General features: G+C 45.3%; 2 protein-coding genes across 2 annotated transcripts; one reads left to right on the top strand and one right to left on the bottom strand.

Annotated features, from left to right (window-relative positions):
• Nucleotides 1–1,254: 1,254 nt before the first annotated feature.
• Nucleotides 1,255–12,950, bottom strand: LOC115142475 (nuclear pore complex protein Nup133-like). The gene is made up of 26 exons (XM_029681976.2): nucleotides 12,727–12,950; nucleotides 12,515–12,630; nucleotides 12,276–12,379; nucleotides 11,934–12,038; nucleotides 11,562–11,693; nucleotides 11,175–11,345; nucleotides 10,921–11,076; nucleotides 10,258–10,328; nucleotides 10,003–10,150; nucleotides 9,602–9,752; nucleotides 9,100–9,257; nucleotides 8,785–8,876; nucleotides 8,131–8,300; nucleotides 7,873–7,967; nucleotides 7,419–7,643; nucleotides 7,064–7,186; nucleotides 5,207–5,306; nucleotides 4,721–4,978; nucleotides 4,339–4,472; nucleotides 3,654–3,812; nucleotides 3,315–3,450; nucleotides 2,975–3,093; nucleotides 2,281–2,361; nucleotides 2,123–2,187; nucleotides 1,799–1,887; nucleotides 1,255–1,519 (listed from the first exon to the last, which is right to left on the bottom strand). Exons 1-26 carry the CDS (start codon nucleotides 12,852–12,854, stop codon nucleotides 1,383–1,385), a joined length of 3,423 nt encoding a protein of 1,140 aa, XP_029537836.1. The 5' UTR covers nucleotides 12,855–12,950; the 3' UTR covers nucleotides 1,255–1,382.
• A 26-nt stretch (nucleotides 12,951–12,976) lies between these two features.
• On the top strand, nucleotides 12,977–18,624 carry LOC115142487 (TAF5-like RNA polymerase II p300/CBP-associated factor-associated factor 65 kDa subunit 5L). The gene is made up of 5 exons (XM_029681994.2): nucleotides 12,977–13,378; nucleotides 13,881–14,022; nucleotides 14,255–14,359; nucleotides 14,517–15,298; nucleotides 15,455–18,624. The coding sequence occupies exons 2-5, from the start codon at nucleotides 13,884–13,886 to the stop codon at nucleotides 16,250–16,252; spliced, it is 1,824 nt and encodes a 607-aa protein (XP_029537854.1). The 5' UTR covers nucleotides 12,977–13,378; nucleotides 13,881–13,883; the 3' UTR covers nucleotides 16,253–18,624.
• Nucleotides 18,625–19,133: the final 509 nt, after the last annotated feature.

The raw sequence follows: 19,133 nt of genomic DNA, 5'->3' as shown, positions 1-19,133 counted from the left end.
TGATATGTTTGTCCAACTGCTCACTCATCACTGCCAAGGTATCCAACTAGATGTACTTGTGGAAAGGTATTTTAGTACAAGAAAACAAAATGTTTAAAATTGCATGTCATTATCCAACTTCCGTTGGTCCCTATAATATGTCTGAGCTTTGTTAGGCATGTTATTGATGGGATAGCCTACTTCATATACCACTATTAACATTTTGACATTTGTCATTTAACGGACGCTCTTATCCAGAGCGACTTACAGTAGTGAGTGCAAACATTTTCGTACTGGTCTCCCGTGGGAATCAAACCCACAACCCTGGCGTTGCAAGCGCCATGGGGGACCAATACTCAGGCTCGTAAATGTTATCTCCATACCAACCAGACACAACAACCCCATCCATGGAGGCATTCTACAAGCCAGACAGGAAGTCCTGTGATCAAATATTCAGCAGAAGCCTGGCTTCCAAACCTGGAACTCTTGACACAAACTGTCAAAGATCTGTGAAAGTTTCTACCAGGTAGTTAGTCACCATCCCTATGACAACTGCTCAAAATAGTAATCAAGACTATTGAGAAGGTTTGAAAAAGTATGCTTAGAAGCCAATCAAAAGCTATTGGCACACCTTCTCTGAGGGAGTTCTTTCAATCCCACCCCATATAGGGCTACTGAACTTTCAATCCCCCTCCCCACATAAAGACGGTGGCTGTAATTTATTGTGTATGTCCCTAATTTAACCTCCATTTTCTATTTTTAGGACAAGACAGAGGCCATCTGCTTCTGCCATCAGTGAAAGTGGATCAGTTGCAGACTCCTCGAAGAGTTGGAGAGACACTTGAGGAGTCAGGCCCCGCTATTTAAACAAGAAACCAATACAGTTGGCAATGTAGGCCACAAGCACCCAATGGCTTGCTGCAGAAACCCAATAGCCTTTCACGGCACGTTAGTCAATGCGCGTGGCTTGTGGTCGAGATGGATGTTGTGTTCATTTCGAGCGGCTAGTCTAGGTATATTTTCCACGAGGTGTGTACCGTTTCATCTACCTGGTCATAGCCTTACAGCTCCACCTTAATCCATGACATATACTCTCCTGACTTTTACTCAAGCAATTATCACAGGAGATCTAGATGTATTGGAAGTCCAGGATGTGTATCTACATATGTTGCCATTTCCCAGGTTATCGAGGTAAAGGAAATAAAACAACACATTTTGTTTTTCAAAAAACTTAAAGCAGTCTTTTGTGAATGCCAAAATCAAAAGAACAGAACATTTAAAGAAATATGACGTTTATTTTCAAATTGCAACACATTATCTTTTTGTCAAACAAACAGTAAAAATGGAAAGGAACAAACCAAGTGCAACCTGGGAGACATAGTTGTGAAAGGGGTCAGGGGTCATCAGATCTGTGCTTGCAGGTAATGTTCATAGTTGGCCCGCAGTACAAACTCAAAAGTGGGCTTTGATTTCAAAGCCTCCATCTCATCTAGCTGAAGAAGGTCTTTGACGTCAGGAAGGTAGGTCTGTAGAGGAACACCTGGAAAACAACAAGAGAACACATTCGGAATAGGTTGAGAGGGTCATAAAGAGGTACATAATAAACAGAGCAGTGACACTCAATACCCTTTTTCAATATTTTGTCATTAATACCCCCTTTTAAAAACTTTTTTTTTTAAAACAACAATTCAACAATCTCCTAAATATCTCTTAAGCAACTCTTGAAATGTGTTGTTTCCGAACAAATTAATTGATGAGAAATGAGAGAGTGAAATCCTTTAGTCAGACACCGGGCCAAAATGGCTACTGCAGTGCTTACCTTCTTGTATCAGCTTGAGGAGGATCTTGACAAAGATGCTGTCCTTGGCTGCCTCCAGAGGGTCATCGTTCCCATCAGCAGACAACCAGCTGTGAGCAACACAGCGAAAAGGAAGCTCAATGCAAACTTACAATAACAACAATAATGCTTATTCATTCATTGCATTCACTATAGAAAGCACACTTGACAACAAACTAAATGTAAGAAGTGTCAAACAGTGTACTTACACCTATCAAATCCTTTCAGATTTGGAATGAGGAAATTAGCAAGAAAGGGAGTAAGAGTGAGATATTAGAAGAATTATGGCCATTGAGCGGTACTTACTCGTCTTTCTTGAGGGCCTTGCAGAAGATCTCACACTTGAGTCCCTCAATGTCCACAGCGTCCTCCTGCAACAAGAATATGCCCCATATCAGTGAACCCTGACAGACCTGATTAATCAACCTTGAGCTAAGGATTCATGCTAGCGGCAGTAGGACTACCTCGTCTATGTACTCCAGTAGATCCAGAGCCTTCTTGAAGTCATACTCATTGGCTCGTCGGTTGTCATCACAAATATACAGCTGGTGAGAAAATAGTTAAATTAGGTCAGTCCATTGGTAATTGTAAGAGTTGTATTTTGGGGTTCAGTTGGTGACAGGGAGGATAGATGTGTGTGTTGTATTGTCATCATGTGTCTGTGTGGTGGCAGGTATGTGGTATTATGTAGAGTTACTGCTTATGCGACTGCGAGTGTGGGCTACTTAAGCAATAAGCATGAGTGGGTGTGGTATATGGAATCTTAGTTTAGTCCTAGCTTGAGATATAACAAAAAAAATGTTATCCCATAATGGGTATCAATGTATGATGTGGTATACGGCCAATATACCACGGCTAACAGCTATTATGCATAACGCAACACAGAGTGCCTGGATACCGCCCTTAGCCATGGTATATTGGCCATATATCACAAACCCCCGAGGTGCCTTATAGATATTAGAAAACTGGCTACCAACGTAATTAGAGCAGCAAAAATGAATGTTTTGTCATCTCCCTGGTATACGGTCAGATATACCACGGCTGTCAGCCAAATCAGCATTCAGGGCTCGAACCACCCAGTTTATAATGGTGCTTTGGTAAGGTTGTCTGTGTTGGGTTACGTGGTCATGCGAGTGGTCCACTGATGTGTGTTCCTACATTAATAAGGTTGTGAGCGCTGAGAAGGGGCATGGTGTCGGGGTTCTGTTGTTTCTCCTCCAGCAGCTGTTTGGGCAGAGTCTCCTGGTGCAGCAGGAACCGCTCCTGCTCGACCATTTCTGTAGGATGACAAAGAAAACACTTGTGATATCCCTGCAGAACTCACCAATTAGACACCCTCCAGCAAACAGAGGTTTCCTTGCTTCTTTTGCATCAAATAGTGTCCGTTGTCTTAGGGATAAATACTAACATGGTTTAAAATACATGTTCATAACTCCCATTGACAATAATGTATGATTTAAGTGAGAATTAAGCAGAAGTATCTCAAGTAGCCCCTTACCGTCTACATGTTTCTTCATCACAGCCTCAGGCATGTCTGATGCCAGGGCAGTCAGTTTACTGAGAGCCAACAGGGTCTTCTTCTTCACAAAGTAACGTGTCTCCATGTTGGCCTGGCCATACAGGGTTTTGTAAGCCTGGGGAGAGAGAGCGATGGTCAAACAAATATCACAAATGCAACACTGTTTCTTTAACATTGGAAACTGCACTATGCAACTGCCAAACTACGGTATGTCTTTTCATAAGACGCGGCATGTTCACAAGTTAGCTACTAAGGTCAACTGATGTGTGTGTGTGTGTGTGTGTGATGAGAGTGTGTGTGTGTGTGTGTTCCACTTACACTGCTGAAGTCATGGACGTGGATGTGGTGCAGCCAGCTGAGGTGTTCGTGGGACTGCAGGAAGCTGGCCAGCTGCTGGTGCTGGGCGATGGGCTGGGAGAGCAGCTTGCCCCTCTTCCCCTTCTCCATGTACCAGCGGAACAGGAAGTCTGCAAAGTTCTACAGGAAGTGACATGGAAAGTAAATGAAACACGCAGCATCTATGGAATCTTAGTTTAGTCCTAGCTTGAGATACAAAAAAAATATAGATGTTATCCCATAATGGGTATCAATGTATGATTTACACGCGCAGTCTGAGTAACGGCAGGTAGGCTAGCGGTTAAGTGCGTTGGGCCACTAACCAAAAGATTGTTGGTTTGAATCCCTGAGCCGACTAGGTGAAAATATGTCTATGTGCCCTTGAGCAAGGCACTTAACCCTAATTGCTCCTGTAAGTCACTCTGGATAAGAGGGTCTGCTAAATAACAAAAAATGTGACATGCACATATCCATTGTTAGTGCCAGATTTGATAAAACACCAGTGATAAAATTTGGTCGTGTTCAGTACGGCACACAGTAGCAAAACATTTTGCCACAACAACCAAAAACCTGTGTTCTTATTGGACCAGTTCAAGAAGTACCTCCCCATTTAAAAAATTCTCCACCTAATGAACACCACCCTGGTTTTACAAGATTAGTGTCGAACCTGGTCGGCGAACTTGGCCATGTAGTGCTGCAGTCTGTTTTGGTTGTCAGTCTGCTCACACATCTGGACCAGGATGTCAAAGTCACAGTACTTCTCTGCCAGTGCCGCCACCCACTGGTACTGACCCAGTTCCACTGGAACATAAACAAAAGTTAACACCCGTAATATTATTTAAGTGTACATAATATCTTTATAATGGATGTAATAAGCAGTCAGACTTATAATTTATGAAAAATATCAGCCAGATTTAGCTATAAAATGTGTAATTCCACTGAAAGGATTCAGATAAAAATGATTTTTGTATTCCAAAAAGGCTTGACCTGGTAACCAAATACTCAAGCCAAAATGTCTGCCCGGTATTTTGCGTTCAATCTCCACTCACACAGTGGTGCGAGCAGTTCAGAGCGGCGCTGCGTGTACTCCATCTCCAGGGTGTTGTAGCGGTCCTGCTGGCCCGGGCGGCCCGGTCTCAGTGAGGTCAGCTGGGCAACGTAGCCTCCCAGGAGCACGTCCAGCAGCGCTGCCAGCTGCTCGTTCAGGCCATTGCGCAGCTCCGAGTCGGCGTGAGGGTACACGTCACGCAGGATCACCTCGTGCTGGCGGGCGATGACGGTGCGAACCCCTCCCAGACTGCTAGAGGCTGTGGGGAGAGAAAGAGACAGGTTTGGGGATTAAGGGCGCATCTCAATTGTTTTACGTTTGGGAGACTTCGAAATTCTTCTCCTTCATCGCAGTGAAAGGGATCTAGCATATCGCTTTCACATATTCTGTCTTTTCAGATCAGTTGACATTAACAAAAGGAGACAAGGCGTTATAAGAAGTTACTTTCGACTACTATGTGCATGTGTGTGTTCAACAGGGAATGTACCGGTCCATGGGATGTATTCTGGCTCGGCAGGGGTGCTCTCTGAGGCTCTGTACAGTGAGGCATTGGTGTCTCTGTACTGACCAGCAGCCTGCAGCATGTCCTGCAATACAACACACAAACGTACACAAATGACTGACTGTGCCATCACAAGAAATACAATCTCACACGCAACATGACCTAGATATATGAACAAAAATATAAAAACGCTAGAGGCAACAATTTCAATGATTTTACTGAGTTACAGTTCATATAAGGATATCAGTCGATTTAAATAAATTCATTAGGCCCTAATCTATGGAATTCACATGACTGGGCAGGGGCACAGCCATGGGTGGTCATAGGCCCAGCACAAGGTGCACCTGTGTAATGATCACGCCATTTAATCATCTTTTTGATATGCCACACCTGTCAGGTGGATGGATTAGCTGGGCAAAGAAAAAATGCTCACTAACAGGAACAAACAAATTAGAGAGAAATAAAGTTTTTGTGCGTATGGAACATTTCTAGGACCTTTTATTTCAGCTCATGGACCAACATTTTAAATGTTGGGCTAATATTTTTACTCAGTGTATATACAGTGCATTCGGAATGTATTCTGACCCCTTGACTTTTCCCACATTTTGTTAGGTTACAGTCTTGTTCAAAAATGTATAAAATTATTTTTTGTTCCTCATTAATCTACACACAATACCCCATAATGACAAAGCGAAAAATGGTTAAGAAATGTTTGTAAATGGATGAAAAATAAAAGAAGTATTCAGATCCTTGAGATGTTTCTACAACTTGATTGGATTCCACCGGTGGGAAATTCAATTGGTAGGGCATGATTTGGAAATGGACACGACACACCTGTCTATATAAGGTCCCATAGTTGACAGTGCATGCATGTCAGAGCAAAAAACCAAGCTATGAGGCCGAAGGAACTGTCCGTAGCGCTCGGAGACAGGATTGTGTCGAAGCATAGATCTGGGGAAGGGTACCAAAAAATGTCTGCAACATTGAAGATCCCCAAGAACACAGTGGCCTCCATTTAAGAATGATGGAGGAAGTTTGGAACCACCAAGACTCTTCCTAGAGCTGGCCACCCAGCCCAACTGAGCAATCGGGCCTTGGTCAGGGAAGTGACCAAGAACCCGATGGTCACTCTGACAGAGCTCCAGAATTCCTCTGTGGAGATGGGAGAACCTTCCAGAAAGACAACCATCTCTGCAGCACTCTACCAATCAGGCCTTTATGGTAGGGTGGCCAGATGGAAGTCATTCCTCAGTAAAAAAGGCACATGACAGCCCACTTGGAGTTTGCAAAAAGGCACCTAAAGGACTCTGACCATGAGAAACAAGATTCTCTGTGCAGTGACGCTCCCCATCCAACCTGACAGAGCTTGTGAGGATCTGCAGAGAAGAATGGGAGAAACTCCCCAAATACAGGTGTGCCAAGCTTGTAGCGCCATACCCAAGAAGACTCAGGGCTGTAATCGCTGCCAACGGTGCTTCAACAAAGTACTGAGTAAAGGGTCTGAAAACTTATGTAAATGTGATCGTTTTTTTGTTTGTTGACATTTGCAAAAAATTATACAAACCTCTATTTGCTTTCTCATTATGGAGTATTGTGTTTAGATTGACTAGGGGGGGAAAAAAACATACATTTTTAAATTTTAGAATAACGCTAATGTAACAAAAATAAAATTTGAAATGTGGAAAAAGTCAAGGGGTCTGAATACTTTCCGAATGCACTCTAGATACACAGTATATAGAAGCACACCATATGATCAAAAGGCAACCATACACATGCATGGGAGATACGTGACTAACACTATGGATGTGGATACAGAGAGCCTGCACTGCCTGTGTTGTGTACCTTGATGATGGTGTTGACACTGAGCACCACTTCAGCCCACTTCACAGAGTCCACAGGGTTCTCCTTCAAAGTCCTCTCCTCCTCTTCTAGTAGACACTCAAAGACTGAGGAGATCTGAGACACCTACACACACACACACACACACACACCTTAATAACCTCACCAGAGGCCTAAGACAGAAGCTTCCCACAATCCCAAAGCTAATGTTTTGGAATTGACAAAATCATTTGATGATTTGAATTGGAATCTCAAATCATCTAAATTGTGTGAAGACCCCGACTCTGCTGGGGATATTATCTCTGTCATTGTCACCAGACCCCAACTCTGCTAGGGATATTATCTCCGTCATTGTCACCTCTCTGAAGAAGACGTCTGCGGCCGTGAGGCTGGTGGACACGGTTGCGTTGCTCTTCCTCAAGGCAATGAGGATGGCACGATTGACCAGCTCGCCGTGCTTGGCGTGGTGGTTCTTCAGCGTCATGGCCGCCTGTAGCTTCTCGGCGTGCTCGCACAGCAACAGGCGCGTCGCCATGGGAGACGAGCGCACCGCGGTCTGGCCCAGCCGGTCCAGGAGACCCACCTGTGGGGGATGGGGGGGGTGGAGTGGGGGAGAGAGCAAGTAGAAGAGAGTAGGATACAGGGGTGGGGAGAAACGAGGTAAGGTTGTTGAACTCAGTCATGACATATCAGTTTTTATTCATAGATCTGTGAGGAGCCCTGGAATGAAGTCCGATCCCACGGTGACACATAGGATTAGAATTATTCAGGATTATTCGGGACTGAAATATATTTCTATGCAGGTGACCCACCTGTAGCAGGAAGTCCATGAAGCAGCCGTGGGCCTTCATCTTGTCCTCTAGCTGGTGGAGGATGATGAGGGAGGTCAGGGGGAAGCCAGCACTCTCTGGACACGACAACACAGAAACAAGGTCACTTCTATGGTGGAACAATATATTCAATCATTTAGATAGAAAAGAACTACAGATTTCCATGTCTTTGCCAGTCTACATTTTTCTCTTTTCCTTCCTTCCTTCCTTCCCCTCCCTCCCTCCCTCCCACCCACCCACCGTCAGGGACAGACTCGGCCCAGCGGGGGTCTGAGGCTGGGTAGTCATCCACCAGGTCCAGGTTGATCCGGGTCACCACCAGGTCCAGCTCCCCGCCCACCTCCCCATCTCCGTCCCCCTCCGGGGGGAACAGCTCGTCTGTCATGGTCTGGGCCCCCACCAGGTCATTCCTGACAAACACAACAGTTACGTTCTACTCACAACATTATGAGGTAAACTCAATAGTAACAATGTGTATTGCTTAGATCATTTAACCAGGTAATTCCCGAAAACACATAAAATAATTTTACATAATTACTTAGTGGTACTCATTTGAAGTGTACACACCCCATTCACTCTGTCTACATGTACATTCTCTCACACACACACACTCACTCAAATACTCCCTCCCTCTTTCTGTAAAAAAAACTCAGAGCCCTGCGCCCTCATTTGGCAGTAACAGCTGCTCGAGCTTACAGACAACAGGGCAGATGCAATCACAGAGAGCAAGTAATTACACAGACCTAAATCCACATCGTCCTCAACGCGGGGACATTTTTTCAGGGGAGGAACAAACAAATTCCCTTGTTTTACAACGGAGGTCTGTGTCACTGTCAATAAAACTCAAACTTCAGCAATTGGGGCCAACGTCACACAATCTTTCTGCAGACTTACCGGCAGAACTGCAGAAACGCTGCTTTTAGGAGTTTGGTTTTGTCCTCTTGCGCTACAGGCTCCATCCTAGTCGGAGTCTCCATAGCAGTTGCCTTGAAACAAAAAAAGGGTCAATTCATAAATAACGTACGTCATAAAACAATGTGTACTCACCAATTACGTAAAAATAATGAAAATGAAAAAAAAAAAAAAAAGTTAAACATTGCTAGTTCACCAATTTAATGGAATCTCATTATTCACACAGGTCAATTGGTGACCCCGTTCTATATCAGAGAGACCTGGCACTGCTTTAATTCATCTGACTCTACTCTCTACCTCAGGGCCGGCCCCAGCCAGCGAGAAGCAGAGGGAGTCCTCCATGGTCTCAGGCAGCATGGAGGCACTCTCTCTGGCCACCACGGCCACCAGACCACTGTTCTGGGAGAAGAACACCGGCAGGTTGGCACAGCAGCCCCCACCACGCAGACGGTCACCTGGAGAGATGAAGGAGGACAGTGAGAATAGAAACATGGGAGGCGAGTCAAGTCAAATGGGCCATTCATGAAAATGGATAATGAGCTAAAAAGACAAAAAAAAAAAAGTTTGATGATATTATTATGATAACTATGAATTACTGAGAGCTGTTGCAGCCATCTACACCATTCAACTCATCAATACCATTCAGTTTAAAACATCGGGCGCATGTCAACAGACTAAAGGCTTCCTCTTCTTGTAAATGTTGTTATTAAGAAAAGGAGATGAGGAAATGGGCCAACTTTAAACTATTGAGAGGCACCCAATGTCCTCTAATGTTGAGTCCAATATCCAGGTCTCTTACCAGGTGTGTTGAAGGGGATCTTCTCCTCAGGTAGACCTCCTCTGCCAGTACCGGTGGAGCAGGCAAACACCAGCTCCTCGTTGTACAGGAAGGCAGCAGGGCTGGAGGCCCGTGGTAACATCAGCCTCATGGCCTGGAGAGCATCCTCACTCTGAGGGGAATAACACAACATATCAACCGTTAGACAAAAACATTGACATTTAAACTGAAGGAAGACCAATATGGTTGATATTTTCATGTCTGAAAAATTGCATTCCAAATGCGTGAAGCCTTGAGCTTTTTTAGAGAAAGTCTACTTAAGGAACATATTGCCACTTTCAAACTCATTAAAAAAATGTAAAAAACATTTTGTGAATCATAATACACAATTTCAGTTGAAGCCCAATTGAGTAAAGACTGACCTGGAAGGGGGGGTTGTACTTGGTGACCTCCACAGAGAGCTCATCAGAAATGTTGTTGCCGTTGTCCAGCAGGGTGACCAGGCAGAAGTAGGCCAGGCAGGGGAGGTCTGAGGGGTGCCAGGCTGCCGCCAACACTACCAGGCCATCCCTGGAAAACAAAATTATAGTCAGAAGTATGTAGAATCATAAAAAGTTGCAGTCACCACGTAGTGAGATAAATACACATCCAGAAACCGAGATGAGAGCTCGACTTACTGGCTCAGTTGCATGTCCATGTAGGTAACGTTCACTCCTTCCTTGATTTCCTCATAGTTGCTCTCTGACCCCTGATAGATGGTGAGAGAAAACAGGTCATGCCTTCAGGACAATCATCCAATCTATAGGTAACTACCAAAATATAGGAAACACCAACTTAAGTGTCTTAATAGGGCGTTGGGCCACCACGAGCTGCCTGAAAAGCATCAATGCACCTTGGCATAGATTCTACAAGTGTCTGGAACACTATTGCAGGGATGCAAAACCATTTTTCCCCAATAAATTCCATAATTTGGTGTTTTGTTGACAGTGGTGGAAAACACTGTCTCAGGCATCGCTCCGGGATCTGATATAAGTGTTCAATTGGGTTGAGATCTGGTGACTGAGACACACACACACACTTTAAACCCCCTAAACTCCTTTGATACCCCTCTTTCCAAAGTAACTGAGATCTCTTCTAGCCACAGTAACCAAAATGGCTAAGCATGATATGTTAACTCAGGAAGCACATGCTTTGTGTCCCTCATTTACTCTAGTGTTTCCTTTATTTTGACAGTTACCTGTACAACCAAGAGGACGGTTCACCTCAAAGTAACGCCCCGTGATTTAACGCAACCTGACATAAAGTAACGCAACATTCATGTAAAGTGTTGCTCTGCTTACCCAGATGGCGTCGGCGACACTCTCCGTCAGAGCGCGGCTGGAGTCCCAGCTGAGGACCTGGTGCTCTGTGACCTCATCCACCTCCCATTTACTGAGCCCACAGGAGGTCAGAGTATACAGGCAGCCCGTCTCGCCCACCCACAGAACACTGTGGAGCTACAGAGGGAGGAGAGGATTTGTGAGCTGATATCACCAGATTACCAATTAATGACTATAATTTGACGATTCATAGGACTCCACTAGAAGAAACGTGCATTGTTGTTGGTGAGCGGGGCGCGCATGCCAAACAGGCTGGAGACACGGCGTCCGATGCCGGAAAGCACCCCCTGGCCCTGCTGTAGCGCCCTCTGCAGCAGCTTCCCGGAGGGGTCCGCCCCGAGGCGCATCATCTGGCCCTTGTAGGATGACACGATGAAACTACCCCCCTGAGGGAGGAGAGGAAGTGGGATGAAATCAACAGCACATAATGTTTAATCAGATAAATATGTTCAAAATGTATGTGTGCTACCGTTTTACACACAATTTGTTGGCAATTCTCAATCCACTAATAATGAGAACCTGCTCTATACATCTTTATCTGTGATTGAGGAGTAGCGTTGTATTCAAAACAAGAACAACGCATCCACAACATAACAACTTACCCTAACAGCCACAACAAAGTTGCAGAGGTTTTCGCCCATGTCGACCACAGTCTCAGTGTAATTCCCCTCGTGGGCCAAACTGGGCCAGAACCGGGCTGTTCCCTCTGGAGCCACCGCCATGACAGAGATAGACTGAGTATTCAAGAAAAAGTCCCACAACAGTAAACAACCACGACTGATGGTGAGTCGATTGGAATTTCAGTTCAACGCCTTGTCAAAGACAACAACAAGTAGACTAAAGCAGAAAGACACTGACACCCAGGCTAGCTGCTCAACAGCTACTGTAACAGCAAAGTCATTAGGCAGACAGGTGGGAACTTCTTTGCATTTTTGGAGGTTGAATAGGTTAGTTTCCTGATAGTCATTGATTACCTGAACACTGGCAGTCTCCAGAGGGCTGGGAGATGATATGGAGACGAGATCAGCATAGTAGGCAAACTCACTAGTGGGCAGCTGGAGGCCCTTACATACTGACAACTAGGAGACACAACAGAGAAAGTTCACTCATTGGCAATGCATGTTTTTCTTTTAATTATAGGACACACTGTATCAATGTGTTGCATATCTCATAATTATCGACCAGGGTTGTGTATCTAGTGTTGAAACGGAGTGACACAAAGAGGTAGGGTTCTACCTGGACTTGCCCAATAAGGAGCGCTCATTTTGTGTTCCCTTTCAAAGCGTTTCGCTACGGTGTGACCTAATGGACTGTACCTTTGCAACAGCAGTCTGGCAGATCTTCCAGATGATCAGTCTCTCTCCACACACCATCCAGGCCCAGCCACTCTCATCCACCTTCACAGAGATCTGGTCATCGGCTGAGGGACACAAAACACAGAACCCGTGGGAGAGAACATCAGCCAGACTGCATTGATCCGGATGACCTGTACAATGCATTCTACCGTATGTATAACTCGCAGAGAGATAATGACAGGAAAGAGTCAATGACCCACCATCAGCCATTGTCAAAGCCTCCATGACTTTGACAGGTAGAGAAGAGCCAAACGTCTGGACATCGAAGTGGAGTGCGTCTGAAGTTGAGTAGCTCTGGACACGCGTGGGAGTTGATCTGGAAATCAGAGGGCGAGCAGTTTTTAAAAAAACACTCCACGAGTGACTGTGCCTCAAGAGACATTGTTGACAATGATGGCGCATGGACACTCACCTCGCTGCTAGCGACGTCCTACGTGGGGAAAAGAGAAGCCCTGTAGGTGTACCGGCGAGACTCTTTCTACCGGTGACCCTTGAGGACTGCCTTCGGCCTGAACTAGGGGTAGAACGAGGGCTAAACATCGTAGCTGTGCCACAAAATGCTCAATATTCATTCAACTCCAGACAGCTCTTCTTATTTTGCGCGCACAATATGAAACTTCAGGCGCATGAAATATACGTCATGAAATACAAACTCGCAGTACATAGTTGGTCCACTAGATCGTGCCATTGAAAACATTTGTTTGAACACTAATACATTTTTTACGAATAGCATTGTCATTTATGAATAATCCCTTCAATTAAAATGACACTATTACTGATTGTAAATTGATTGCCTTTTGCAAGTAGCTAGTTGTTGTGTTTTGGTTGGCAGTAAACAGAACACGATATAGATTTCCTACCATCACATTCAGGCAAGATGAGTCGATCAAGCGATGACTCCAAGATGAGAGCGAGCTGCTATTTGATGGAAGGGGTGGACATACATGATGATGGGGTTGCTACGAAAGGCAGCGGGATATTTGTGATAAGAACAAATCACATTGCTTAAATATAATTTCCTTAATAGCTGTAACTGACAAGGAAGAATATCAGCACGATATGCAGTGAGTGGCCATGATGTTGTTGTTGAGATGTTTTTCGCTAAACCCGCTTAAAGTTCGAAGGGCCTAGTTTAGCTAACTTTAGCTGCTGGCTAACGTTATTTTGCTAATGACAGGACTGCAATAAATACTCTTTGCTTAAGCTGTTTGGTGCGTACTTTTACCAGTGCATTTGTTGCTCACTTGTACGGGCATTCTCCCAAGTTTCCATGGCGACCCTTGCTAACACTGGCTAGCAGTTTTGTTGAATGGTTGCGTTGGCAAGTGTTAGCTAGTCATATAGCCAATTTTTCTCTTCTCCAACAGCACTGAAGTGAATTACTCGTGGGTCAATGTAGTCCCAGGAAGCCATAAATATAGCTATCTAGTTTCTAGCAGTGTTTGTAATGAGTTAACTAACATGTTAATGCAATGCAGTAGGTTACATCAGCTAAACAACGTTTTAATGCACAGATAAAGCCTTTTACTTCTGTCCAGGCTGCTATACTGTTTTGTATTTTCCCAGGTTATGAAGCGGGTACGCACGGAGCAGATCCAGTACACTGTAGCTCAGTACCTGAAGCGGAGGCAGTATGTGGATACTGAAAGTTCCCTGAAGGGGGCTAAACTGTCCCAGTCCGCAGAGGAGATGGCTGCCAACCTCACAGGTGAGGCTTTGAATTGGCAGCTGGCCGGTATCAAATGCAAAGATCAGTGACCAAATCAAGTGAAACTAGTATCACAGATTGAATGGGTGAATGATGCCAACTATTTTTTCAGACATGATTCAGCAAATCTCACTTATTGAGAAGCTCAAGCATCATCTTTCAGTTTAGGATGAGTATTAACAGGTGATGACTCGTATACCTAATCTTATTAATTGTCTCTTTCTTTGAGCAGTGCAGGCAGAGTCGGGGTGTGCAAACATTGTCTCTGCTGCCCCTTGTCAAGCTGACCCTCAACAGTACGAGACCCAATTTTCCAGACTACGCAATTTTCTCTCAGGTACTTCACAATTGTGTAGAGACTGATGATATGTACGCTGCTTTGCAACATTATACTAGCTTACCACTTAGTATGAAGCAATATATTGTAAATGCTATGCTAGTTACTGTGGGCATAAGATTGTGGCCTTACTCTTTGTATATTTTCTCCGGTCCAGAAGCGGCGTTGCCATGGGGCCAGGAGGTGAGCTGCGTCCTGTACCCGCTTTTCATTTATCTCCACCTGGACATGGTGCGCTGCAGCTTGAAGCTGGCAGTGGATGGCTTCTACAGCCGCTTCCACAGCCTCTTCCTGGGGGACGCCGAGCAGCGCTCCACCGTGGAGCAGCTTCGCCACGTTCTCACCCAGCAGGATGTCAACGCCAACCCTAAGCTGCTGGCCTTCCTCGACCACAAGTACGTGGTGAACCTGACGGAGCCGGCCTACAGTTACTTGTTACGCTATCTGCAGAGTGAAGACAACAGTACCCTCTGTAGGGCCCTCAGCACCCACGTCCAGGTAGAGGTCACCTCCTCACCACGCACCGACTACCAACTGTACGGGATGACGGTAGCAGGAGCCGCCGGGGCTGCCACCATGGCCCCCAACTCTACCTCCTCGTGGTCGGGAGCGGATGGCCCTGAGCGAGGGGAGGCGGCGGGGGTGGAAGTCCCCACAGCGATCCCGCAGAGCGAGGTGGCCCTGGAGGCGCTGCAGGACTGCATTAAGAAAGTGCGTGAGGGGCCACCATCCCTCACCACCGTGTGCTTCTACGCCTTCCAGCACACGGAGCACCTGCTGAACGCGGCAGAGGTGTCGGCCGACAGCAAGCTGCTGGCCGCCGGGTTCGACAGTTCGGTCGTCAAGCTATGGAGCCTTAGGGCCAGGAAACTGAAGGCCAGGCCACACCGGGCCGACGTGTCACACATCCGCTTAGCATGCGACGTGCTGGAAGAGGAGGTGAGAGGATTTTCTTTGGTTAGGAATTTTACAGAAATAGTCAGTTTTAAGATGTTGGTATCCCTGCTGACAATTATGGGAAATTTTCACATATCTAGGCAGTACAATGGTGTTTCCTCTGAAAATGTCAATGCGCTTTCCCCCCCCTGTATTCAGGCAGATGAAGAGGACGGCTCGGGCAGCGAGATTAAGACCCTGCGTGGCCACAGCGGTCCGGTGTTCCGCACGGCCTTCCTGACAGACAGCTCGGGCCTGCTGTCCTGCTCGGAGGACACGTCCATTCGCTACTGGGACCTAGGCAGCTTCACCAACACGGCCCTCTACCAGGGCCACGCCTACCCCGTCTGGGACGTGGACGTCAGCCCCTGCAGTCTCTACTTTTCCAGCGGCTCCCATGACCGCACTGCCCGCCTCTGGACCTTCTCCAGGACATACCCCCTGAGGCTCTACGCCGGCCACCTAGCAGACGTGGACTGTGTCAAGTTCCACCCCAACTCAAACTACCTAGCCACAGGCTCCACGGATAAAACTGTCCGCCTCTGGAGTACCCAGCAGGGGGCGTCAGTGCGCCTGTTCACAGGCCACCGCGGCCCTGTGTTGTCTGTAGCTTTCGCGCCCAATGGGAAGTACCTGGCGTCGGCGGGCGAGGACCAGCGAGTGAAGCTGTGGGACCTGGCCTCAGGCGCTCTGGTCAAGGACCTGAGGGGCCACACGGACAGTGTCACCAGCCTGTCGTTCAGCCCCGACAGCAGCCTGGTGGCTTCCTCTTCCATGGATAACTCAGTCAGGGTGTGGGACATCCGAAACTCCCATGGGACGACCCACGCGGATAGCTCGTCCAGCGAGCTGGTGGGGCTCTACACGGGAAACACCAGCAACGTGCTCAACGTCCAGTTCATGGCCTGTAACTTGCTCCTGGTGACGGGAACGGCGCAAGAAAAACATGGACAGTAGACATTTTGTTTTGTCTGGCCTGTCTGTTTAGTTTAGTTTTAAAAGACTGTTGTGTCTGGAGGGTCTCATCTCAGACATGGTCACCATGGAGACATACATGTTATCTTCCCTAAGCCAATTACAGAGAGGTATAATTTCAGGTCAAAAGGTCACTTGCTAAAGTTGCCCACTCAAGAGGTTGTTTTTGACAAGATCTCTGAGTAGAAAAGAGATGTTAATCTGAACATACTAAAAAATGACTTGGTTTTATTTTGATGCTTATATCCACAATGCCAAAATGAGAAGTTACAGTTGAAGTCAGAAGTTTACATACACCTTAGCCAAATACATTTAGACTCAGTTTTTCACAATTCCCTGTCTTAGGTCATTTTAGGATCACCACTTTATTTTAAGAATGTGAAATGTCAGAATAATAGTGATTTTATTTCAGCTTTTATTTTTTTCATCACATTCCCAGTGGGTCAGAAGTTTACATACTCTCAATTAGTATTTGGTAGCATTGCCTTTAAATAGTTTAACTTGGGTCAAACATTTCGGGTAGCCTTCCACAAGCTTCCCACAATAAGTTGGGTAAATTTTGGCCCATTCCACCTGACAGAGCTGGTGCAACTGAGTCAGGTTTCTAGGCCTCCTTGCTCGCACATGCTTTTTCAGTTCTGCCCACAACTTTTCTATAGGATTGAGGTCAGGGCTTTGTGATAGCCACCCCAATACCTTGACTTTGTTGCCCTTAAGCCATTTTGCCACAATTTTGGAAGTTTTCTTGGGGTCATTGTCCATTTGGGAGACCCATTTGTGACCAAGCTTTAACTTCCTGACTGATGTCTTGAGATGTTGCTTCAATATATCCACATAATTTTCCTGCCTGATGATGCCATCTATTTTGTGAAGTGCACCAGTCCCTCCTGCAGCAAAGCACCCCCACAACATGATGCTGCCACCCCGTGCTTCACGGTTGGGATGGTGTTCTTTGGCTTACAAGCCTCCCCCTTTTTCTTCCAAACATAACGATGGTCATTATGGCCAAACAGTTCTATTATTATTTTATTTTTTTCATCAGACCAGAGGGCAATTCTCCAAAAAGTACGATCTTTGTCCCCATGTGCAGTTGCAAACCGTAGACTGTCTTTTTTTATGGCGGTTTTGGAGCAGTGGCTTCTTCCTTGCTGAGCAGCCTTTCAGGTTATGTCGATATAGGACTCGTTTTTACTGTGGATATAGATACTTTTGTACCCGTTTCCTCCAGCGTCTTCACGAGGTCCTTTGCTGCTGTTCTGGGATTGATTTGCACTTTTCGGACATTCATCTCTAGGAGACAGAACGCGTCTCCTTCATGAGCGGTATGACAGCTGCGTGGTCCCATGGTGTTTATACGTGCGTACTATTGTTTGTACAGATGAACGTGGTATCTTCAGGCATTTGGAAATTGCTCCCAAGGATGAACCAGACTTGTGGAGGTCTACAATTTTTTTCTGAGGTTGGCTGATTTTATTTTTTCCCATGATATCAAGCAAAGAGGCACTGAGTGTGAAGGTAGTCCTTGAAATAATTCACAGGTACCTCCAATTGACTCAAATGACGTCAATTAGCCTATTAGAAGCTTCTAAAGCCATGACATCATTTTCTGAAATTTTCCAAGCTGTTTAAAGGCACAGTCAACTTAGTACGTAAACTTCTGACCTACTGGAATTATGATACAGTGTGATAAGTGAAATCGTCTGTCTTTAAACAATTGTTGGAAAAATTACTTGTCATGCACAAAGTAGATGTCCTAACCAACAAGAAATTTGTGGAGTGGTTGAAAAACGAGTTTTAATGACTCCAACCTAAAGTGTATGTAAACTTCAGACTTCAACTGTACATGTAAGAGGGTAGATTCATTAGAAATAACTTTTTGATTTATGGCATTTTCACCAAGAACTACCTGATGGGTTCTACTAGTGAGACCTCATAACTTTTCAGGTTTCCCAAATATTTCCAATAAATTCACATCTAAGTAGAGTTTCCAGGTAGAATGTTAGCTTGGCATGGTTCCGGATGAGGATTGCATTTTGGGTCTAGTGCCTTGTGGGTCAACACCTGTTTTATTCGGTCACGCACAAAATTCACATTGATCTAAACAAAATGGGTCTCTGGCTATTTGATTACTTGAGTTGTTTAAAAATCAGCATCTCCCCAGGATTTGTCCTCATACAGTTGTTAAACGTCATCACCACTAACTGAGAATGTTGGCATGCTATGAAATGCCGAACTGCGACCAATATGTCAATCACATGGAAAGAATGACAACTGTACTTTGTTTCTTTACCATTCTGTCAGTGGCATTATTTGTAATATGCTGAGAAGTGTAAATATATTTTTGTAATCTCTGACTGGCTGTACCTGGTTTTTATTTTTCAAGAGCGATGGCACCCTGTTGCATGTTTGCGGGTGAAAATGAATTGATAAAGTTAAGCGAAAGATCAGGACTTTGGAGTGTTTTATATGGCTTCATATCTATAATGGTAAAGATAAAACAAATGGATACTCGTTAGTTGACAGACATTTTCTGTTCATATCAGCCTTCTATTTGTAATTGAGAGTTTTTATTTTTAAATGGCTTTTTAATAACTATTTCTCCACAAAATGATCCTGATCTTTAAGATCTAAAACTTGAACTTGTGCTGTTCCACTTCAAATATGCATAACATGTTAGCAGTGATGACAAATCTGTCACTACCTAAAATCCTGACATTCTTGAACACATTCTATAGTGAACTCCTATATCAGAGAGTGAGGAGTAACAGCCAGTTGGGCAGGGAAAGTGGGTGAGGTAAGGTGTGTTGCCGTGGGAATGAACAAACCAGTTTGTCAGGAGGGTGTGTACCTATCTACCCACCTG

Source organism: Oncorhynchus nerka, linkage group LG21 (assembly GCF_034236695.1).
Source record: "Oncorhynchus nerka isolate Pitt River linkage group LG21, Oner_Uvic_2.0, whole genome shotgun sequence".
NCBI lineage: Eukaryota > Metazoa > Chordata > Actinopteri > Salmoniformes > Salmonidae > Oncorhynchus > Oncorhynchus nerka.
Note: the sequence above shows the minus strand (reverse complement) of the source record. Positions and strands in the feature narration are given on the sequence as shown.